Raw genomic sequence first — 19,387 nt, 5'->3', positions numbered from 1 at the left:
TGAAGTGGCAATGTGGCATGCTTTATTATTTCGTGAGGGTGGTGGAAGTGCACGATTTGAGGCCCAGTTTCTATCCGCCGGCCAAAGGCCCAAATGGCCAAATGCCACGAGACAGCAGCAGGCCGTGTAGGATCGATCGGCCAATCAGGCCCGCCCACGACCTTGGCGTGATCCACCCGTCCGAAAAGGCAAAGGCGGAAGGCAAAGCTCCGAGCACACGATTCCTTGCGCGTCCTTCTTCCTCGAGACCCCACACGTCAGTCATCCCGTCCGTCCCCGCGGCTCCACCACCACCACCTCTGACCTCTCTCCACTCCCGCCGCCCGCCTCGCTTCCGCTCAGAGGCGACCCCCAGCTTCCCGGCGGGGGCGAGGAGCCGAGGACCGACCAAGCCGCGATGGCCGACGCGTACTGGAGGTACGCGGCCGCGGACCCGCGCCAGCAGCAGCAGCCGCCGGCCCCCTCCGCCGCGGCCGGGGCCGGGGCGCACCCGGGCATGGGCGGCGCCCCGCAGATGGCGCCCGCCGGGGGCCAGCAGCCCATGAAGCGCCCCCGCCCCACCGACTTCTCAGGTTCGCCCGCCCGCCCCGCCCTTGCCCCGCGATCTGATCCGCGCGTCGTCGTCGTCGTCTGCGTTAACTGCCGCTCGATCTGCTCGTGGCGGAGGCGCCGGCAGCCGTTTAGGGGCTCTTGCGCTGCCGCCGCTTCCGTGCAATGCGCCCTAGTGTTTGCTCCCCGCCCGTGACGGAGCTGAGATCGCGCGAGTCCCCAGCGTTTCCGCTCGAGCAGCTTCGGTGGTAAGAGGTGTGTGCACCGCTGATGCGATGAATTCGGTGACGTCTGTGTCGGCTTTCTGTCGGAAGCAGGTGGATCCGGATTCCCGTGTTGAGTTCATTCCCACGGATCTGCCGGAGTGGACTCTGTTGGTTGCGCGATGTGTCGCAATCACTTAGATGTTGCTCTGGTGCAGACAGTTGTTGGTTGTTGCCTATTACCAGTTTAGGATGACACCTAAAGGCTAAAACCCGCTGCTAAAAACCCACTGATAGATTCATGTCCGTAGTTGCTGCTGAGTGGTCCACGATGCAGTGCTACAATCTTTGAATTGTTTGTCTGGTGCAAGCTGTAAGTGCAAACTGTACGGAAACTTTGGATGATTCATTACGCGCAGGTACCTAGAGACTGAAACGGTAAAACCATAGTACTGTTTTCACCAGGCTTCTTATTCATACGGGCCTAAGTACCTCCGCAGCTAATAGTTTGCATCAGAGTCTTGTTTGTCAAGTTGTAACCGACAAAGGAGCTACTCCCTCTTATTTCCACGGTTTAAAAGGTCAACTTGGACTAGCAATTTTACAAAAAATATGATACTTAAAATAAAAGGAACTAGATATTTACAAAATTACAATTAGAGGAGGAAATAATTAAGATCGGGCTGCAACTTGGAATAGCTTGAGACAGCATTATCATTAATTCCTTATCTGCATTGAAATGTTCCACAAAAATCTGGGTGAACGGTATGGCTTGAAATCTGTATTTACTGCTAATGTTTTCGCTCCATAGATGGACCTGGTGCACCTGACATGACCGGCTATTATCCTCGTGATGAAGAAAGGCCAGGGTATCGTGCTGCTAGAGACACCGAGTCTCTTAATGCATCCTACGAACGTTTTCTGCGTACTGGGGTATCGATTGTTGCGTCATTGCATTATCATCTCTCCAACACACAGTCAGCTAACACTTCTGTTGAACTTTTTAGCAAATTCAATCCTATGGTGCTGGACCTGCTGGAGAGCCTATTAGGCCTGCTGTGGGAGGCAATGCTGGCTACCCCGTTGATGAGCGTTCAATGATGGCTGCAAGGGGTATGGATAGCAGAAATATTGGTTATGGTGGTGGAATGCCAGAGCCTCCCCTTCCACCTGATGCCTCAAACACCTTATACATTGAAGGCATTCCTACTGGCTGTACGCGTCGAGAAGTTTCACGTATCCTTAATCTTTATATTTTCTGCTGTTCGCTTTCCCTACACATACATTGCATAAACTGCAGGTGATATCAAGTATGATAGGCCTCCATCTTTTAGTTATTGATCCTTCACTTCCCCCCAGATATCTTCCGGCCATTTGTTGGCTTCCGTGAGGTTAGGCTTGTAAACAAAGAACCGAAACATGTAAGTGAACTATTTGATTTCTTTCAAGCCTTTGTCTCTTCTTTGATTCCATTCATTTTTCTTACTACATTCTATTGGCAGCCTGGTGGTGACCCTATTGTCCTCTGTTTTGTTGATTTCGCTGAAGCTACTCAAGCTGCTATTGCCATGGATGCTTTGCAAGGTGAAACTGCTATTGACATATACAGATGCTTTCCAAACTATGCTCATTTGAATCTAAATCATTTGTTAAAGTTAATTCCAAAACTACTTCTGGTTGCATTTAGTCATATACCGAATTCTTTGTTTAACGTCGAAAACCATGATTACACTGTGTTCAAGTATTGGTCTTATCTGCTTCCATTTTCCTTGAATGTCTCAAGTTTTATCTTGTATAGATCTGAGCTGAAACCTACCTTCTCTTTTAGCGGTCATCCTAGAAAGCATGCAAGAACCTTTAAAAACCTTCTAACGCCACTTTACATATCAATTTTTAGGTCTTTTATATGGAAATGTTATGGCAAACATTCATTCTCACATATATTTTCATGAGGTTAATTTTATTATTTTTGTAGCATATGATTAGGAAAACTAATGGTCAGGTTTGTATATTGCGGGCTATCAATGAATGTCCAAATGACAAGTAAAAGTGAATGGAGGGCATAACTATTTCTTTCTTTCTTTGCTATCTCTTTTTTCCCCCTCCCCCGAGTGCTACTTTGTGCTTTAAGACACATTGGGAATGGTAGTTTAGAGCCTTAACCAAGATCCACAGACCTTTTGTACATGGAATACAGTTATGTCAAGTGAACTATATACCTTCTTTGGTTTTGTAGAATGGCCACCCAAAACCTTTCCAAATCAAGTTGTGTAGATCTTGCCTTGATAATACTAAAATTCTATAAAATTTCCCACCGCATGGCCAGTCACAATTTGTCACTGATGCTTATGCCACTTGGTGGGATTGAGTTTCATGTGATAATGTGATGAGGACATCCTCCACTATTACCCGCTGGCAAAGACGCAACAAAAATGGGCCAAAAGTGGCCCAGTTGTAGTCGGGCGGCGACCGTGTGAGCCGCATAATCCCACCTTGCTTAGCTTGGGAGGAGGAAGCCCGAAGCCACCTTAAAAGGGAGAGCCACCTTTCCCCTATTGGACTAGTATTTTGGGGCGATTGGGCCTTTTTCCTAAGTGGGTGCGCCGGAGTGCGGTGCTAAGATTGCCGAGGCACAAGAGGCCCTAGTGGCGTTGTAGGCCGGATCGGTGCGTCGTAATTTCGAATGCCGGTGCTAAGATTGCGGGATTCGGGGAATCCGGATCGGTGTGTCGGGCTTTTCATCCAATCCCACCTGGGCCGGACTCATCATTTGGTATCAAAGTTGGGCCCTTGTTAAGGGGGTGGGAATGATGAGGACATCCTCCACTATTACCCGTTGGCAAAGACGCAACAAAAATGGGCCAAAAGTGGCCCAGTTGTAGTCGGGCGACGACCGTGTGAGCCGCATAATTCCACCTTACTTAGCTTGGGAGGAGGAAGCCACCTTAAAAGGGAGAGCCACCCTTCCCCTATTGGACTAGTCTTTTGGGGGCGATTGAGCTTTTTCCTGAGTGGGTGCGCCGGAGTGCGGTGCTAAGATTGCCGAGGCACAACAAGAGGCCCTAGTGGCGTTGTAGGCCGGATCGGTGCGTCGTAATTTCGAATGCCGGTGCTAAGATTGCGGGATTCGGGGAATCCGGATCGGTGTGTCGGGCTTTTCATCCAATCCCACCTGGGCCGGACTCATCATAATGCTTCCCAACTTTATACTGACATACGCATGTTTTGAAAGTGGACACACTTGGCTTACCGATACCATGACTAATTTAGTAATTGGTTCTTTGTGTGGCCACCAGTTTAGTGTTAAGGATATGATGCCGTGATGTGATTATGAGGGTGAGAGCGGTCCACTTCTTGATGTGTGCCACCCTATATCTTATTCTAGAGAGATGATTATTGGTCAAGGCTGTGTGAAAGGGGCCAATGTTGAGATTTCGTGAGACATTTGTCTCCAACATCTCTAGTAAGATCAGTAAGTAATTCAGACTTTGCTATGGCGTCTTGCTAGAATATGTTAAAATAGACTGTTCAGTGTTGACATTATGTGTTGCGGACTGCTTGTTAATTCATTTTCTATCAATAACAACATATATTGATGCAGCGTTTAACTCGATGAAAATCACAAAGCTCCACGGTTGATTTTGCAGGCTATAAGTTTGATGAGCATGATCGCAACTCGTCCAATTTACGTCTGCAGTATGCTCGTTTTACGGGTCCAAGGGGGCATTCAGGACCTGGTGGGCCTCGTAGCAGGCGATAAGTGCTTGGCGTTCGGATTACCAGGTGATTTGAGAGTCTGATAATTTGGCGCACGCCCTTTCTTTTGAAAGGATCAATTTTGGCGAGGATAGTGTTAATCAACTGCTTCTATCGCTGTTTTGTAGGCCTGGTCGCGTCAAATGCCCATGAGGGGTATTGTTAGTTCGATTTCGGAGATATTACCGCGCAGCGATAGGTTGGTTAGCTTGTGCCCTACGTGGTTCCAGCTATATATGCGACCCTGGTCTTGCTAGATGTCTTGTTGGCAGAATAGACTACTGATGGTTAAAACGTTTGTGCCATACCTGTCGACGTAATGCCTATTGCCGTGTTGTTTGTAATGTGCTGATTTGTATGTCGAGGCAGTTTTGCCGTTTAATCCGTGGATTTGACGAATGTTGGCCTGGCTGCTACATTTGAGAGCTTGCATATTTCTCCATCTGGCATAAAGGCTTCGTAGTCTGTATTCCATGTATATTTAGTTTCCACGGTCCACGCACATCAGTTTCAGATCCGGCACATCTGCTCAGCTGCTGGCTGGTTCCTGTTTTATTGGATTAAACGCGCTGAGCATTGTGTGGCAACCATGAACGCTGTCCTTCAGTTGAGCCTCAGATGAAATTTTGTGCTCTTCCGCTGCAGTACAGGCAGCCTGTTCTAGGTGACCCGTGGGGAACGACTTGCGCTAATGCTATGCGGCTTATGACTGTGTGGCGAACAGTTTGGCCTGACAGCCGACCTCTGTTGGAGTAAGTTATTTGGACCTCTCTTTAATCTTTATTATGCGTAGATTTTGCTATGCGTATGTGGGTGAGGACGACGACGGGACGGGATGCAACGCAACGCAAGCGGCCGGCCGGACTTGATAGTTGCGGCGGATCACGCGACAGCCGGGCTGTACTGTACGCCGATGGCTCGTCCGAGTCCCACGGGCCCTGCTTTAACGATCAGAATCAGAGAGACTGGATCGCTGATATTCATATTCTCTGCAACCCTAGAAATGGGCCAAATCTATGCGAATTATCTGAGAGACCGGGTTGTGTTCCAAGATGATCCAATCCTACTGCCAGCCTCAATTCCTTTTGTACATGGTGGAAAATGCTCCTGCACTGGCCATTTCAGTAGCAGCAGTCGACAGGTCGGATTCAAATGGTGAAGCAAGAAGCAACAGCCAGGGAAAAGTAGGCGAAGAGGAGACAGAGCAAGCGGCCTCAGTTCACATAGCACCCATGTGTTTACATGAGAATGGGGATGACATATGAAGAAGATGATGCGATGACAGCTCATAGTTTCATTACACTTTCAGCCCCTCGCAGCGGTTGATTGCAATCTCGTTCCAATAGTAGGATCAAGTTCATGGAGGGAGGGGGCAGCACAATTCAAAGAGACTCGGATCATAAGGCGTTCCAGTTTACTCAAAACATCTGGCAAGTTGATCAGGAGCAGTTATACCTTTTGTTTCTGACAACAACAAAAATTCAGATGAAAACCATAGTATTTGATTCCATTTCCTTCTGACTCGGAACAGAGATTACAAGTTACAAGTATCTAAGCAAATACGGTGAAAGAATTGCATGTAACAAATAATATGATGTATTGCAACTGGAGACATCCATATACGCTGTGAGCTACTCTGCCAACATCTACAACTCCTTTGCTTCTACATAACATGCAGCTAAGTTTTGCAGGGGGCTCAGCAGCCAAAAGAATAAAGAATTACAACTACTAACAATTTAATCTTTCATCCTATCAAGCTATAAAAACAAAAGCTACAAATCTTTGTTTCTCCTTTGTTTTTTTTTGTTTGTTCTTCTGGATGTATAAAAGAATTGTCAGACTGTATAATGAACTACTGAATGATCACTAACAGCAAAAGAACCAGCGAAAAACCCTGTTCTTTCTTCCTCACTTAACCTTCCTTCTTCCCCATTCAGCTTTGCTGAGAATGGGATGCTGTGGTGGAGACTGACGCGGACACCGTGCTGCCTCCGCCGCCGCCGTCGCCCACCGGCGCCCATGCGGACACGGTGTACATCGGCTGGTCCAGCCACCGGAGCGTGAGCCCCTCGCCGTTGCCCTGCGCCTGCACGCTGTAGTTGCCAGGCGCGAACATCCTCGCGATCATGCGCGCCTGCATCACCTCCCGGTCGCCGAGGCCGGCGTTCTGGAACCCGCCTTCCTCCATGCGCCGCCGCCATCCGGCGAAGCTCTCGTGCCGCTCGAAGCGGTCCGCGTCTTCGAACGCCACCGCGTTGCAGATCTCCCGCGCGAACATCTCCTCCGCCTTGACCCTCGCGGGGCTCGCGTCCGGCAGCCCGGCGGCGTCCACGGCGTCGAACGCCGCGGCGTAGAACCGCAGCGCGCGCGCAAACCGCGCCTCCCACCCGCCGGAGTTGAGGGCGTCCTCGTGCTCGCCCAGGAGGAGGATGGCGGCGCCCGTGCTGCGCGCGAGCCCGAGGAAGTCGGCGAGCGCGGCGCCGGTGTCGTCGCGGAGCAGGCGGTGCGCGGCGAGGACGCAGTTCACGGCGACGCGCTCGCCGCGCTTGACGTGGAGCATCCACAGGCGGACGTCCTCGAGCCGGTCCACCACGGCGTGGAACTCGAACGCGAGCCCCAGCGCGGCGGCCACGCGGCCCAGCCGCGCGCCGGTCTCCTGCAGCTCCTGCCTCGACTCGCCGACGCCGGTGATGCGCACGTGCGCCGGGGGTGTCGCGCGCGTGGCGAGGCTCTGGAGCAGGCCCGGCCACTGGAGCCCCTGCTTGATGTCGAGGTCGATGACGTGGACGCGATCGTGGCCGTCGAACGCGCGGAGCATCCTCTCGTTGAGGGTGAAGTGCAGGAAGCGCGGGATCGGAGTGATGGCGTTGAGGATCCGCAGCGCCGTGGCGTCGTCGTCGCCGTCGGCGAGCTCGCGCGGCGGGGTGACGTCGAACAGGTGCGGCCACGTGCGCACCACGCGGAGCGCGAGCGCCTCGGCGAAGTAGGCGGCCACGCGGTGCGTCGGCGTGGGCCCCGCCGGCGAGGCCATCTCGCCGAGCCGCGCCAGGTAGTAGTTGGCGGCGTCGTGGTTGCGGGCGGCGAGGGAGTCAGCGCACGCGGTGAGCGCGACGACGAGCTCCATCGCCTCCCGCCCGGCCTCCCCCGGCGCCGGCACGCCGTTCCTTGCGTGCGGGAGCAGCTCGGGCGGCGGCAGCGCGGACGAGCCGCCGTCCGTGCCGCCCGACGAGGCCGGCGAGTTGGACGGCGACTTGCTGAGCTCCTCCTTCTTGGCCGCGGCCAGCGACAGCCCCGCGTGGGGGAACGCCGCGGCGCTCGGCACCAGGAAGACCTTCTCTTCTTCCGGCTCTTCTCCTTCGCCGCCACCGGCTGCTTGCACTGTCCCTGCAATGGGTTGATGGAACCATACCTCGTCCCCGTCGCCGCCCATTCTGGTCCGCTTGGCGCGGACGACGGGGCCTCCATACTCCTCGCCGGCGCCCTCCTCGTGGGCCCGCTTGACGGCTCTGCTGCTCCGCTCCCAGACGCCGCCGGCGCCATTGCCGCCGGGCTCCGGCTTGGCGCCCCATGACACCGCCTGGGTGACTGGCGGCGCCGGATGGGCGCGGAAGGAGCAGGTGGCGCCGCCGCCGCCGCCGGTCCTGGCGTCTCCGGCCGCGACGCGCGGGGCGGCGGCGCCGTCGCCGCGGTTGCTCCGCTTGGAGAAGCCGCAGGGGAGGATGTCAAATCGCTGCGTGGTGCTCATCTGATGCCTCGACGACGAGAAGGAGCAACCAGCCAACATCCCGGAGACGCGGCCGGATGCGTTGCGGCAAGAAGAGACCTAGTTCTCTCCTCTGCTCCTCTGCGGCTTCCTCTTCGTCTTCGTCTCCCTCCTCTTTGTGATCCACTCCTCACTCTGCTCTCTCTCTCTCCCTCTCCCTCTCCCTCTCTGTCTCTCTCTGGTATCGGGCTACTGGTATAGGATCTTGCAAGGTGAGCTGTATTATGAATCGATGTACACAAGAGAAAGAGGAGAGCTCTAAAAACAGAGGATCTTGTCTGGGAAAGAATTTGGTCAGCTTCCTTTGGGTTAAAAAAAACAAGAGGAAGAAAAGAATTCAATGTCTATGAGGTGGGAAAGAATGTGTATGTTATGCTGTATATGCAGGAAAGAATTGGGGATTAGTACAAAAGAATCAAAGAATGTATTTTGGAGAAAGAACGGCGGCCTAAAACATCTAGAAAGATCGGGCAACGGAGAGCATGCCGGGGCGGCTCACCGTCCGCAGAGCCCGCGCGGCGGCGACGGCGGCGGAACCCAGCGAGCGGCAAGCGGCGGACCCCAGCACCTCCATTACTCGACGGAAAAGAACCGAAAAAAAAGTCAGGAATCAGGGGACGACGATCTAACAATGCAACATTGGATGCAATGCAGCGGCGATGGGTGATGAAATGAAATGAAATGGGATTGATTGTGTTGTGAGTGTGTTCCTATTCCCTAATGGATGGATCCTACTGCTGCTCCTCCTCCTCTTGCCTCACCATGAGCCCTCCTCTCTGTTGGATGCAATGCAGCTCTCTGGCGCGAGGGAAGGGGGGCAGCGAGAAGAAGCCCCGGGCCAGGGACGGAGACGGCCGTTCTGGCAGGCCCGAATCACGAGGCGCCCGCGCGCGGCCGTCAGATCCGGACCGGACGGCTGGCGCGGCGTGGCGGGGGGTGGTCCGGGATGTGACCGTTGCCGCCCTCCTCCTCCTCCTGGTCAAGGTGGTGGTGAGGTATGTGACCGTTGCCGCCGTGCGCCCGTGAGGGTCAGGTGCGCGCCACGTGAGCCGCATCGCCTCGCCCCCCTCACCCCACTCCGTTCCTTGGTTACCGTTGGGCTCCCACACGCCGTCCACGTGGAGCCCGCGTGGCCTCCGCGGGGCCCGCGCGTGGCTGCCTGGTCGCCCGCGGGCCACGCCACGCGGGCGACTCGTTGTCGCCTTGCTGCCGCGATGCGCGGGGCCCACCTCTGCGTGGCACGGACGTGTCTGCTGACGGTGCAGGGCCGCACGCACGCGTGCCCCGTGGTGGCTTCTCTTCAATGCTCCCCTCGTGTTGCTTAAATGAGCTGACGCCGAGTTGGCATTTAGGGAAGCCCAGCTGGAGGATTATGTGGTGGGTACAGCTCTTCTGCAAATACCAAGTGGCAACAGTTCTCTCTGTGTTCACAACCATTTTGTTCACAAGTCTGGAAATAATTAAGTAGTGTTTTTTTTGCGAGAAAATTAAGTAGTGTTTCTTCAGTAATAGCCAAATACACTCACACAAAGCCACACTAACGATAAAACTGTCCCTTCGTAATGTTCAAATTCCATTCCCCTGCAAGTAAATTCAGCTCATGTACCAGAAGAAAATTAATAGCCAATCAACCAGCTATAATAATCTACCAAAGTATATATTCCAGTGTACACTTATTTTTTTGAATAAGGCCAGTGTACACTTACAGTACTGCTTACTTACTCTATACCTGCTTCCATCCGTTGAGGCCCAACAGCTACGCATTGCATAGTTTCTCCTTGTTCATCTTGCTCTATGGTCCCAACGGCCATCCCCGCTAATTATTCACGGGTGCGTAGCAGTTTAGCCCTATTCATTTTGTATTCATTCTTAATTATACGTTCATCTAGTCGCAACTCACAGGCTAACTAGTTCGTACAGTAACAGTTGTGGTTACAAGAATTAACTCACAAGTGTTGTAATTTGTAATTTAAAGAGAGAATTCCGTTCTACCTATCTGAATTGTCGCCGAATATGAAAAACACCCCCAAACTCAGAAATCAGAAATCTTGCGTACCTTAACTTTCAATACTGGTCAAATACCCCCTGACCATTTCAAAATGGTTTTGGATTGTGGTTTTGCTTACGTGGTAGTAAGGATCCACACGTGGGAGTCCACCTCATTTAATACGTGGAAGTGGATTCTGGTTTGTAAGCAGTGGCGGAGCTTAGTGGAGACCAAAGGGGGCCATGACCCCCCTGGCTTAACGCAATCTCCACTAAATGAATAGTAATTTGCTACTGTTTATAAATATTTAGTGCTAAATTACATAGATTAGCCCCCCTCGTTTAGTATTTAAGCTCCGCCAGTGTTTGTAAGTTCGGGGTTATTTTTCAGATTCGGTGATAAATGGAGAGGAGTAAAACATGTTTTCTCTAATTTAAATGGAACGGAATAAATACATTATTATCATGATGACAGGACAAAGTTGGTGAAAGAAAAAGAAAAGCATGGGTCTCTGACAGGTAGACCCAACCTTCTGACAGAGACGACCACTTCTCACGCCATCGCCGCTGGGTCCTGGTATTGTCGAGTGTCGCTCGTTTGGAACCTTCCTGATCTCTTGGACCCCTTAACCCCCCGGCTGCTTCCGAATCATCAGTTTTTTTTAATTTCAGATTAGCTACAATATATGTATGCTAATCTACAGCCGTTATGGACGGTATTATACTTGTGTTACTACTAATAATCTTCTTCATGCTTTTTCATGCCTCATAGTTTGGTGAACCACAATTTTCATGAATCATGCAGCAGTGATGAACCGTCCTGATGACAAACTAATGGAGCTATATAAGGTTCAGGCCTCTGTCTCCTTTTATAGCTCCACACACCTGTTGTATCATTTGCATATCTTTTATCTTTGCTACCTCTCATATCATGATTCATGAAACATGAGACGAGATTGAACTCTACGGGTCTGCAACCCACCTTGAGCTGCAATTCTATTTACTCTGAGAGAAACTTATGCCCACATTGAGAGCTTAGAGGAAACTGGAAGTGTCTGTTGCCAAGTGCTGCTGCCTTGCCACTGATTGTTGTATAAACATGTGTCTTCGTTTTTCTCTACAAGGAGATATGGATAGTTTGGCTCAACATAGACAGTTTCATCCGCTAAAAATGGTGAGACTGTCGGTACCTCTGGACTAGGGTACCCCCTCTTGCTGTGCCAAGACTCGTAGTTATCCGTAACTACGCCCAAAGAAGCTGAGCAACCGGACTCCTGGGGTCCGACTCCATCTCACCGGACCAACGGTCTCGGACCCGCATCCCGCTCGGGTCGGGTCCGGTGTCACCACGTGTCCCGGAGAAGGAAGCACTCAGACAAAACAGCTGGGGGCCCCGGACCTCCCATATACTATCCGGACCCCTCGGCAGGGAGGGAACAGACCCCGCCTGGGGGGTCCGGAGCCGCCACATGTCCGCAGACGCAGATACGCGCGCGCGGCTGCCAAACTTCCTCGGGAAGACTTGGCCACCTTCCGCATTCAATGCGGGAGACGTTAAGAGCGCTCTGCCACAACAGAACCCGAGGAGACTTTGCCAGGCTGTACTGCTGACCGCGCGTTACCAAGGTACACTGTACAGCCGCTGGCGCCACTCGCGCCACGCACGACAGTCTGCTACACCAGTTAGACACGACAACTCGGCGACAGAGTATCATAACGCCTACATGGTAGGCCCAACAGTCTATGCCGCAACCTACGCTGCCTCAACGGGCGCCTCGCCGATGAGACAGGAGAAGACCCCCCCCTCGGCCAGAGAGTCTACAGGACGATGAAGTGTATCCGGCAAGAGATTCTCCATCACTGTAACACCACTACTGTCTAGTAAAATATACATCTTTGTTGGGCCCACCTGTCGGGGTCCGACGCCTGTGTACGTGTCCTCCTTGCTCTATAAAAGGGAGACGCCCGTTAGAGGAAGGTTCAAGTCCAAAGAGAGACTTGGCGGCAGAGGATAGACTCATTCATTCCTAGTGCAATACACCACGCAGTGGACGTAGGGTATTACGCTCCGGCGGCCCGAACCACTCTAATCCGTGTGTTCTTGCGTTCTTGCCCCGAAGCTAGATCGGCCTAATAGCTTAGCACTTCCCCGAGTACTCCCCCTCGGGGAAAAGGCGGGTGCGTTCCGCCACCCGACTGCCACCCGACTGTGGGTACCCAAAAGCCCACGACAAATAAAATACGCGTTATCCCAATTCGGCGTAATGGGCTAGAATGACCTCTAGCAACATTTGACTAGGTAATAGGGGCTGTCTAAGCTCACCGGACCGATCTCAGATTGTCTATGACAACCCCAATCTGAGGCACATTGTTAAGAGGTTGGCTTGGTAGTCACCAACGTTATGCTTGCCCTCCTAACCACTATTTTGATGGCGAGGTGTATTTCATCCACATGATACCAGTGTCAATGTGTCATAATGTATCTTTGTGGTCTATTGTCTAAGACACTTGCATTCATGAATTTCCCAAATTTACCACTGGACATGTATTTATTCATGGTTATGTTTAGTTAACTATAAAATTTCATATGAAATAGCACATATTGATCATACTAGAAACACTAACCCAAGAGTGCTGGTGCTCCACAGTGCATCTCATATGCATTAATCAAGTACTCGTTAAATAAAAAATGATGATTTAGTGTAGTTCTTACTTCTTAGTATGAAACAATGTGTTAGTGGTTCGTTCAGAGGAATCATAGGGCTGGTTACGGAGGTGCGAAGAAATACTACCAAATACCAATCAGCATCGATGAGAGTCAACTCCTTCCCTCAAATATTTCATGGGTCCATGTCTGTTGTTTGCATCTTATATTCCACCAAATTTTTTAAAATTAAGTTGATGTCAATAGCTTGGAAAAAAGTTCCATGGCCGAGGCACTGAGGCAGAGGACCAACAACAAGGGCAACTAAGAACTGACAACCAAGATAGCAACCATGGCCGAGGACCATGCCCAACCATGGAAGATACCGCCGATCGTGCAGGAGCTGGCCGCCGGCGTGCAGGAGCCACCGAGCCGGTACGTGGTCCGCGACCAAGATCGTCCCGCCGCGGCCGCGGCCGCAGCCATGCCCGAGCCCATTCCAATCGTTGACCTCAGCCGGCTGTCCGCCGCTGAAGACGGCGAGGTTGCCAAGCTGCGGTGCGCTCTGCAGAACTGGGGCCTCTTCCTGGTAAAGCCTTTCTCTTGCTATTTTCTGGTTGATCGATCCGATTCCGACTCCGACCAAGCTGATTTGGTTTCGGTCTCTGTTCAGGCTGTTGGGCACGGGATGGAGCCAGGACTCCTCGCCGAGATGGTGCAAGTGACGAGGGGTTTCTTCAACCTCCCGATTGAGGAGAAGCAGAAGTACTCCAACCTGGTGAACGGCGAGGAGTTCAGGTTCGAAGGGTACGGCAACGACGTGGTGCTGTCCGAGGATCAGATCCTGGACTGGTGCGACAGGCTCTACCTCATCGTGGAGCCCGAGTCCCGGGTCGTCGGCAGCCTCTGGCCGGCGCGGCCTCCTGCGTTCGGCGCCGTCCTGCGCGAGTACACCGCCGGGTGCCGGCGCATCGCCGGCGTCGTGCTCGCCAGCCTCGCCAGGCTGCTGGGCCTGCGCGAGGGCCGTTTCGTCGGCATGATGAGCGAGGGCGTCGCCAGGACGCACGCCAGGTTCAACTACTACCCGCGCTGCCCCAGGCCGGACCTCGTCCTCGGCCTGAAGCCCCACTCCGACGCCTCGGTGATCATCGTCGTCCTCATCGACGACGCCGTCGGCGGGCTCCAGGTGCAGAAGCCCAACGACGGCGCCGGCGGCGGCGTCTGGTACGATGTGCCCATCGTTCCCAACGCGTTGCTCGTCAACGTTGGGGACGCAATTGAGGTATCTGCATGTTGCTGTCGTGTTTGCCCCCAATGCAATCGTGTTCTGTGCTCGCTTGATACCTTACGGGCACGCAATTCTCTGCAGATAATGAGCAATGGATTCTTCAGGAGCCCCGTGCACAGGGCGGTGGCGAACGCGGAGCGCGACCGGGTGTCGCTGGCGATGTTCTACACGCTGGACCCGGAGAAGGAGATCGAGCCGCTGCCGGAGATGGTGGACGAGAAGAGGCCGAGGAGATACGGGAAGACGACGACCAAGGACTACCTAGCGGTGCTGTTCGAGAGGTTCGCCAGAGGGGCACGAGCCATGGACACTGTCAAGATCTCAACAGCTGAACTTGATTCTGGGACGAGTGACAGTGAGGATGGTTGATGATCGATTCCATGTCGATTGGAGATATCCATCGATCCGTTTGTCGCCAAGGCAGCTACTGTGAAGTGAAGCACTGGCCGTCTGCATATGTAGGTTGCTCTGCTTTTTCCATATTTCCATCAGTCCATGTCTACTTGTTCAGGCTTTGGATTAAGAAAAAAATGCTATTGGTTATTGGCTTATTGCTTTTATGCCTGATGAATCATTTCTTTTTGTAGTTCAGTTCAGTTCTGAAGCTGGAGCATGAAATGTGTTGATGGAATCAGCATTGTTTTTTCTGCTGCTCTTTTCTGAATCTCTAGAGCAGACTTGGGTTTGATCAGCATAGACAACGCAATTGCCTAACTTTTGATCGAAGATTAAGCAATCTGACTTATGCTTGTTTGTCACCTTCCTAAAACATTTGCACATTGGGCACATTTGCGTCCGATTGTAGCATAACTTCGGTGGTGGGGGGGTGTGGGGATTAACAGCTGGCTAGCTACCACACGTTTCTTTATCCTCCGTGCCAACTGTAGACCAATCATACAGTTAAACATTGCAGCGGCACTAACAATCTGCTCTTAGTTTACTCTTCTTCTTATTGGTTTCATACTTTTATTAACAAAAGAAGGTCAATAAAGCTGAAGAATTCAAGTGCTGTTTACCGGCTTCAGTGGCTGGCGGCCAATGAAGCCCCTGAACTGAAAGCCAAGGAACAAGGCGGCAACAGGTTTGACGCCTTCTGATGTTTCTTCACCTGAAGGGAATGGACCACAAGAGAAATGCAAGCGGAGGCCCAACACCACATTGAGTCTGCTTCCTTGCTTGCCTGAAATCTCCGCTTCCACCCAAAGAGACAAAATGAATGCATCCTTCACAGTTCAAACGGGCCATTTCTTATTTCGTGACAACTGATGACAAGTCCCGGCACCGCAAGCTACAACTTGGATCGTACAATAATCAGCCACAAAGGACTATAACCAAGTCAACAATACAAGTATCTACCAAACAGCATGACCACCACCGCGCTTAACGCCAGCTGGCGTGCCCAATATGCTACACGGAGAGTTTCTTCTGGATTTATTTGTTGTCGTCGATGCCATCAGTAGGGGATGGAGGCACCAGCTGCCCTCAGCTACAGATGGTATCACTTGCTCTTGGATGGGCTCGGAAGCAACTGCCAAGGAGAGCGAGAGAGTCAGAAGAAATGAGACTCCAGCTTCCAGTTCTCCGGTGGGTGGCTCCGAACAGAGAGCGAGGAGCAGGGGAAGTGCTTTGATACCTGGTAGCAAGCGATCAGTGAGCTGGCGAAGCCGAACGCCCCGGTGACGCGGGGGGTCACCTTCTTCGGGGCCAGCTGCAGCAGCCCCACAGCCACAACTATGTCAAGGCTCGACTTGATCAGAACCAGACGCCGCTCTTTGGACTTCTGCAGCTTCATCTGGTATTGCTCGTTCTGACATAGGCATAGGCATACAGTCGAATGTTTCAGCAAAGAGGAGTAAGTTAAAACAGTTTCATCAAGGACTGTTCTTTGGTCGCCCTCAAAAAAAAAAGGACTCTTCTTTGGTCGAGCTGAAGGTACCTTGTACAGCTCTTGGGGTTTGAGTTCCTTCTCTAGCTTCTTCATCGAATTGTACAACCGTTCGAGCTCAGCAAGCTATACGATTAAGCACGAGTTATTCCAATGTACTGAAACTATTACATGTCTGAAACCAGATAACCATACAAACACCCAGAACAGAACAATAGGGAATAATCATACCTCAATAATGGTTGTGCAGGTATTAGAACCTAGGAAGCAATAGAAAGCTATCCGGCTGAGGAACTCCGCTCGCTCCTTGTTCTGTAGAAGGAATTGGATTAAAATTACCAATCATTTGTTTGTCACCATGTAAATAGTTGTATTGATTTTCTTATATGACTTCTTCAGCATATACATTAGGGCAGAAGAATTCTGTGCCAATTTATTTCCTTTGTTTCATCGAGTACAAAAGGTAGGGGAAAACCCTGGTAAATCAAACTTCTCTTGTATGACAGTATAAAAGGAAATCCTCAAACCTTGTATATTCCTGTCCTCCCAGCCCACACAATCTGATCCAGGAAGAGGAAAGTTGACAGCATTGCATTCTTCGACTGCGAAGTACATGAAGAAAATCAATCAGGAAACTTAAGAACAAAACCAACCATCCTCAGCTGAATGAGTTGCGAAAGGAACAGTGTAACGCCACCTTCAGCAATCAGCATACCTTTCCGAGTAAGATCAGTGGAAGTGGAGTTCCTTTGGCAGGAGGACTAATGAGAGCATGCAGGTCATTGACAAACTGTACAAGTGACAGACAGAATCATAAATCGTGCAAGTTTGAATCTTTCCAATTTGCAATCTGTACTAAGCAAACAATTAACCAGTAGTATACCTTAAAAAGCCTGAAAACTTTCCGAGCTAGACTAGTTGACTTGTCGACATTCTGCGCCGGCCCTGGTTCTCCGTTACTCAGAAACTTTGATCCATACTGTATAGCTCTGCAGATCTTATCTCTTGCTTCAGCCTTGTTTAGGTACAGAATGACGAGAGCAAGATCTCCTCTCACAGTGTCCAAAGAAGTCATGGTGTGAACTCAGTGTCTGCACAAGTGAAATTGGGTCAAAACTACAGCAGTGATTGAAAATTAACATCACAATGGCACAATAGGCGCACAGTTGAAGCACGAAACGAAGAACCGAACCTGAAACTAATAAGGTCTGATAACAGATAAAAGTGATCCGGGTTCGGTCCAAGATATTCACTTTCCCTGCGCGCTTGCAAACTGACACAGGGGCAAATTCGAAGCATGGACAGGCGGTCGATGCCCAGATCGGGCGACGAGCTGGGAGTGGACGGCAGCGGCCTAAAGCATTAGCAGCGCCGCCACCGGATACCAGCCGTGCTTCCCCAGATCCCCATCCATGGTGGAGACCGGTGCTGTCTTGACTAAAGACGGTGGCCCGGCGATCTCCGGGACCAAGAGAAGCGAGCGAGAGAAGCAGCAGCAGCAGCAGCAGATTCGGGCAGGTAGCGGCGCGGCGTGTAGCTAGCATGGGAGCAGAGTTTGGGGGAAATTGGAAGACAAACAGATTGAGGGTGGCCATGAGGGGTCTGGCAGGGCAGAGATCCCTGAATCTTTGCTCACTCCCCGCGGATAGAACCCTAACCAATCCCATCTCGCACCGAAATCCAAATAGCGAAGCTACCCAATCGACGGTGCAATCGAGAGACTAGAATCCTCGCACCAAAGCCCTCCGTCAATCAATCCACCCAATCCCCCGACGACAATTCGATCACCACGGCCGCCCAGGGGGAACGAAGATTGACTAAAAGTTGCGAGCAATCGAGGCGTGCAAGAAACCTCACCTGCGCCTTCGAATTCGGCGAACCAAGCCGCCAGCCTGCCTTGCTGCGGCTGCTACCTCCGTTTTGCGGGCGATCAGTTGATTGGGACAGGGATGGGTCGTAGCAGGACAAGACTCCACGCCTCGGCACGTCTGCCCTTTAAATACGGTTATTGAGCAGGTACTGAAATGTTAGGCGCACAGGGACCGAAGGAAACCGGCTGCAAAACCTGCGTTTCTTCCCTTGTGCGTACTCCTATGGACTATGGTTTGGTGTGCGGATAAGACTTCCACGTTGGACAAAACATGTGTTAAAGAAAATAGAGTTAGCCACGGATGTTTATACATAAGCACTCTGTTGTGCTGGCTGCGGCTGGTGGCTGGTGCTGGTTTGTTGTGAGAGAAAATTATTGTTGACTGGCTGGTACTGATTTGGTGTGAGAGAAAAATATTGTTAGTTGGTTGAAAAAACAGCCAACAGAGTGCTTCCTACGTACTACGGCTCAAGATGCTCTATCGGCATATATCTCGGTACAGGAAAAGTCACCATAGACTTTGTAATCCATCGCCCATCTATTCTATTCTTGCTTGTAATGATTTATTCTAATGGATGTTGGGCTAGTAAGTTTGTGTTATCTGCAATACATATCGGTAGGGGATGAATTTATACAAAGACATAATACAAGCTGCAAAGATGGTTTATCAAGCTAAGATCTTATAAATGTTGCCAGTGATTTTATACTCCCGTCCATCTAGAGAACCTTTGTATTTTCTTTGTTGCTATATAAATGAACCAAGGATCATATTGCATCTACATAACATAACAGTCTATACAAAAGCCATAGTGTCATTCAGTATTATGGGTAAGGCCTCCTCCAATAGTCTTGGCGAAATCGCCAGCTGAGGTGGAGATCACTGTGAATAAAATAAGCAAAAGCTGTTCCAGCACTCCTTAATCTCCGTGCCTTCTCTCATGTTGCTTTGCCAAACTAGCTATTGCGCTAGCGGCGAAATTACAGCTAGTGCAGCACTTTTTGTGATTTCTCTCACCGCCATGTCATGAGATACCAGTGATATCACTGCTCGCTGGAGGAGACCTAATAAGGTTACCTGCTACCCTGACTAGTGAGCACGATATATATACCATCTTTATGCATGCTATCGTTTGGTTGTGCGCGTAGCATTATACTACCGAGGAAATTGGCATAGTGGATGTCGTCGCGCAAACGCACATGAAAGCACTCACACTCGGTATATATAGGCCGCTTCTGCTGACGAGGCACGAGCGAAGCAAGAAGGTCTGCTTTTATTTTTTTGAAGTAAGCTTTTATTTTTCTTCAGAAGATTCAGAGGAGAAAAACTTAACTTAAGAAGGCCGTGTACTAAAGGCCCAGCTATGGCATTCCTTTCCTTGGTAAGTCGGGTGATCACGGCCCACCTTGCCATCTTGTACGTACAATCCGACTGCCGGGCTTTTA

At 51.2% G+C, this 19,387-nt stretch overlaps 4 protein-coding genes across 5 annotated transcripts; 2 read left to right on the top strand and 2 right to left on the bottom strand.

Moving 5' to 3' along the window:
* The first annotated feature begins 244 nt into the window (after window positions 1-244).
* LOC120702451 (nuclear speckle RNA-binding protein A-like) lies at window positions 245-4,986 on the top strand. Its single transcript, XM_039986254.1, has 7 exons — window positions 245-572; window positions 1,564-1,685; window positions 1,760-1,988; window positions 2,112-2,173; window positions 2,255-2,336; window positions 4,400-4,535; window positions 4,637-4,986. Exons 1-6 carry the CDS (start codon window positions 398-400, stop codon window positions 4,510-4,512), a joined length of 783 nt encoding a protein of 260 aa, XP_039842188.1. The 5' UTR covers window positions 245-397; the 3' UTR covers window positions 4,513-4,535; window positions 4,637-4,986.
* A 1,002-nt stretch (window positions 4,987-5,988) lies between these two features.
* On the bottom strand, window positions 5,989-9,204 carry LOC120702448 (protein DWARF AND LOW-TILLERING-like). The gene has a single exon (XM_039986250.1). It carries the CDS (start codon window positions 8,290-8,292, stop codon window positions 6,442-6,444), a length of 1,851 nt encoding a protein of 616 aa, XP_039842184.1. The 5' UTR covers window positions 8,293-9,204; the 3' UTR covers window positions 5,989-6,441.
* A 3,952-nt stretch (window positions 9,205-13,156) lies between these two features.
* On the top strand, window positions 13,157-14,823 carry LOC120702449 (protein SRG1-like). Its single transcript, XM_039986251.1, has 3 exons — window positions 13,157-13,490; window positions 13,575-14,183; window positions 14,271-14,823. The coding sequence occupies exons 1-3, from the start codon at window positions 13,254-13,256 to the stop codon at window positions 14,556-14,558; spliced, it is 1,134 nt and encodes a 377-aa protein (XP_039842185.1). The 5' UTR covers window positions 13,157-13,253; the 3' UTR covers window positions 14,559-14,823.
* A 583-nt stretch (window positions 14,824-15,406) lies between these two features.
* LOC120702452 (peroxisomal membrane protein 11-5-like) lies at window positions 15,407-18,097 on the bottom strand. 2 transcript variants are annotated; one of them, XM_039986256.1, is made up of 9 exons: window positions 17,932-18,067; window positions 17,267-17,428; window positions 16,958-17,165; window positions 16,790-16,864; window positions 16,602-16,676; window positions 16,306-16,386; window positions 16,126-16,200; window positions 15,823-15,996; window positions 15,407-15,717 (listed from the first exon to the last, which is right to left on the bottom strand). In XM_039986256.1, the coding sequence occupies exons 3-9, from the start codon at window positions 17,147-17,149 to the stop codon at window positions 15,688-15,690; spliced, it is 702 nt and encodes a 233-aa protein (XP_039842190.1). In that variant the 5' UTR covers window positions 17,150-17,165; window positions 17,267-17,428; window positions 17,932-18,067; the 3' UTR covers window positions 15,407-15,687. The 2 variants fall into 2 exon arrangements, with proteins under 2 accessions (XP_039842190.1, XP_039842189.1); XM_039986255.1 differs by lacking the exon at window positions 17,267-17,428 and having other exon boundaries at window positions 17,932-18,097.
* Between the last annotated feature and the right edge of the window lie 1,290 nt (window positions 18,098-19,387).

The sequence above is a fragment of the Panicum virgatum genome, chromosome 4K (genome assembly GCF_016808335.1).
Source record: "Panicum virgatum strain AP13 chromosome 4K, P.virgatum_v5, whole genome shotgun sequence".
Taxonomy (NCBI): Eukaryota; Viridiplantae; Streptophyta; class Magnoliopsida; order Poales; family Poaceae; genus Panicum; species Panicum virgatum.
This window is presented reverse-complemented; position numbering and strand designations above follow the sequence as displayed.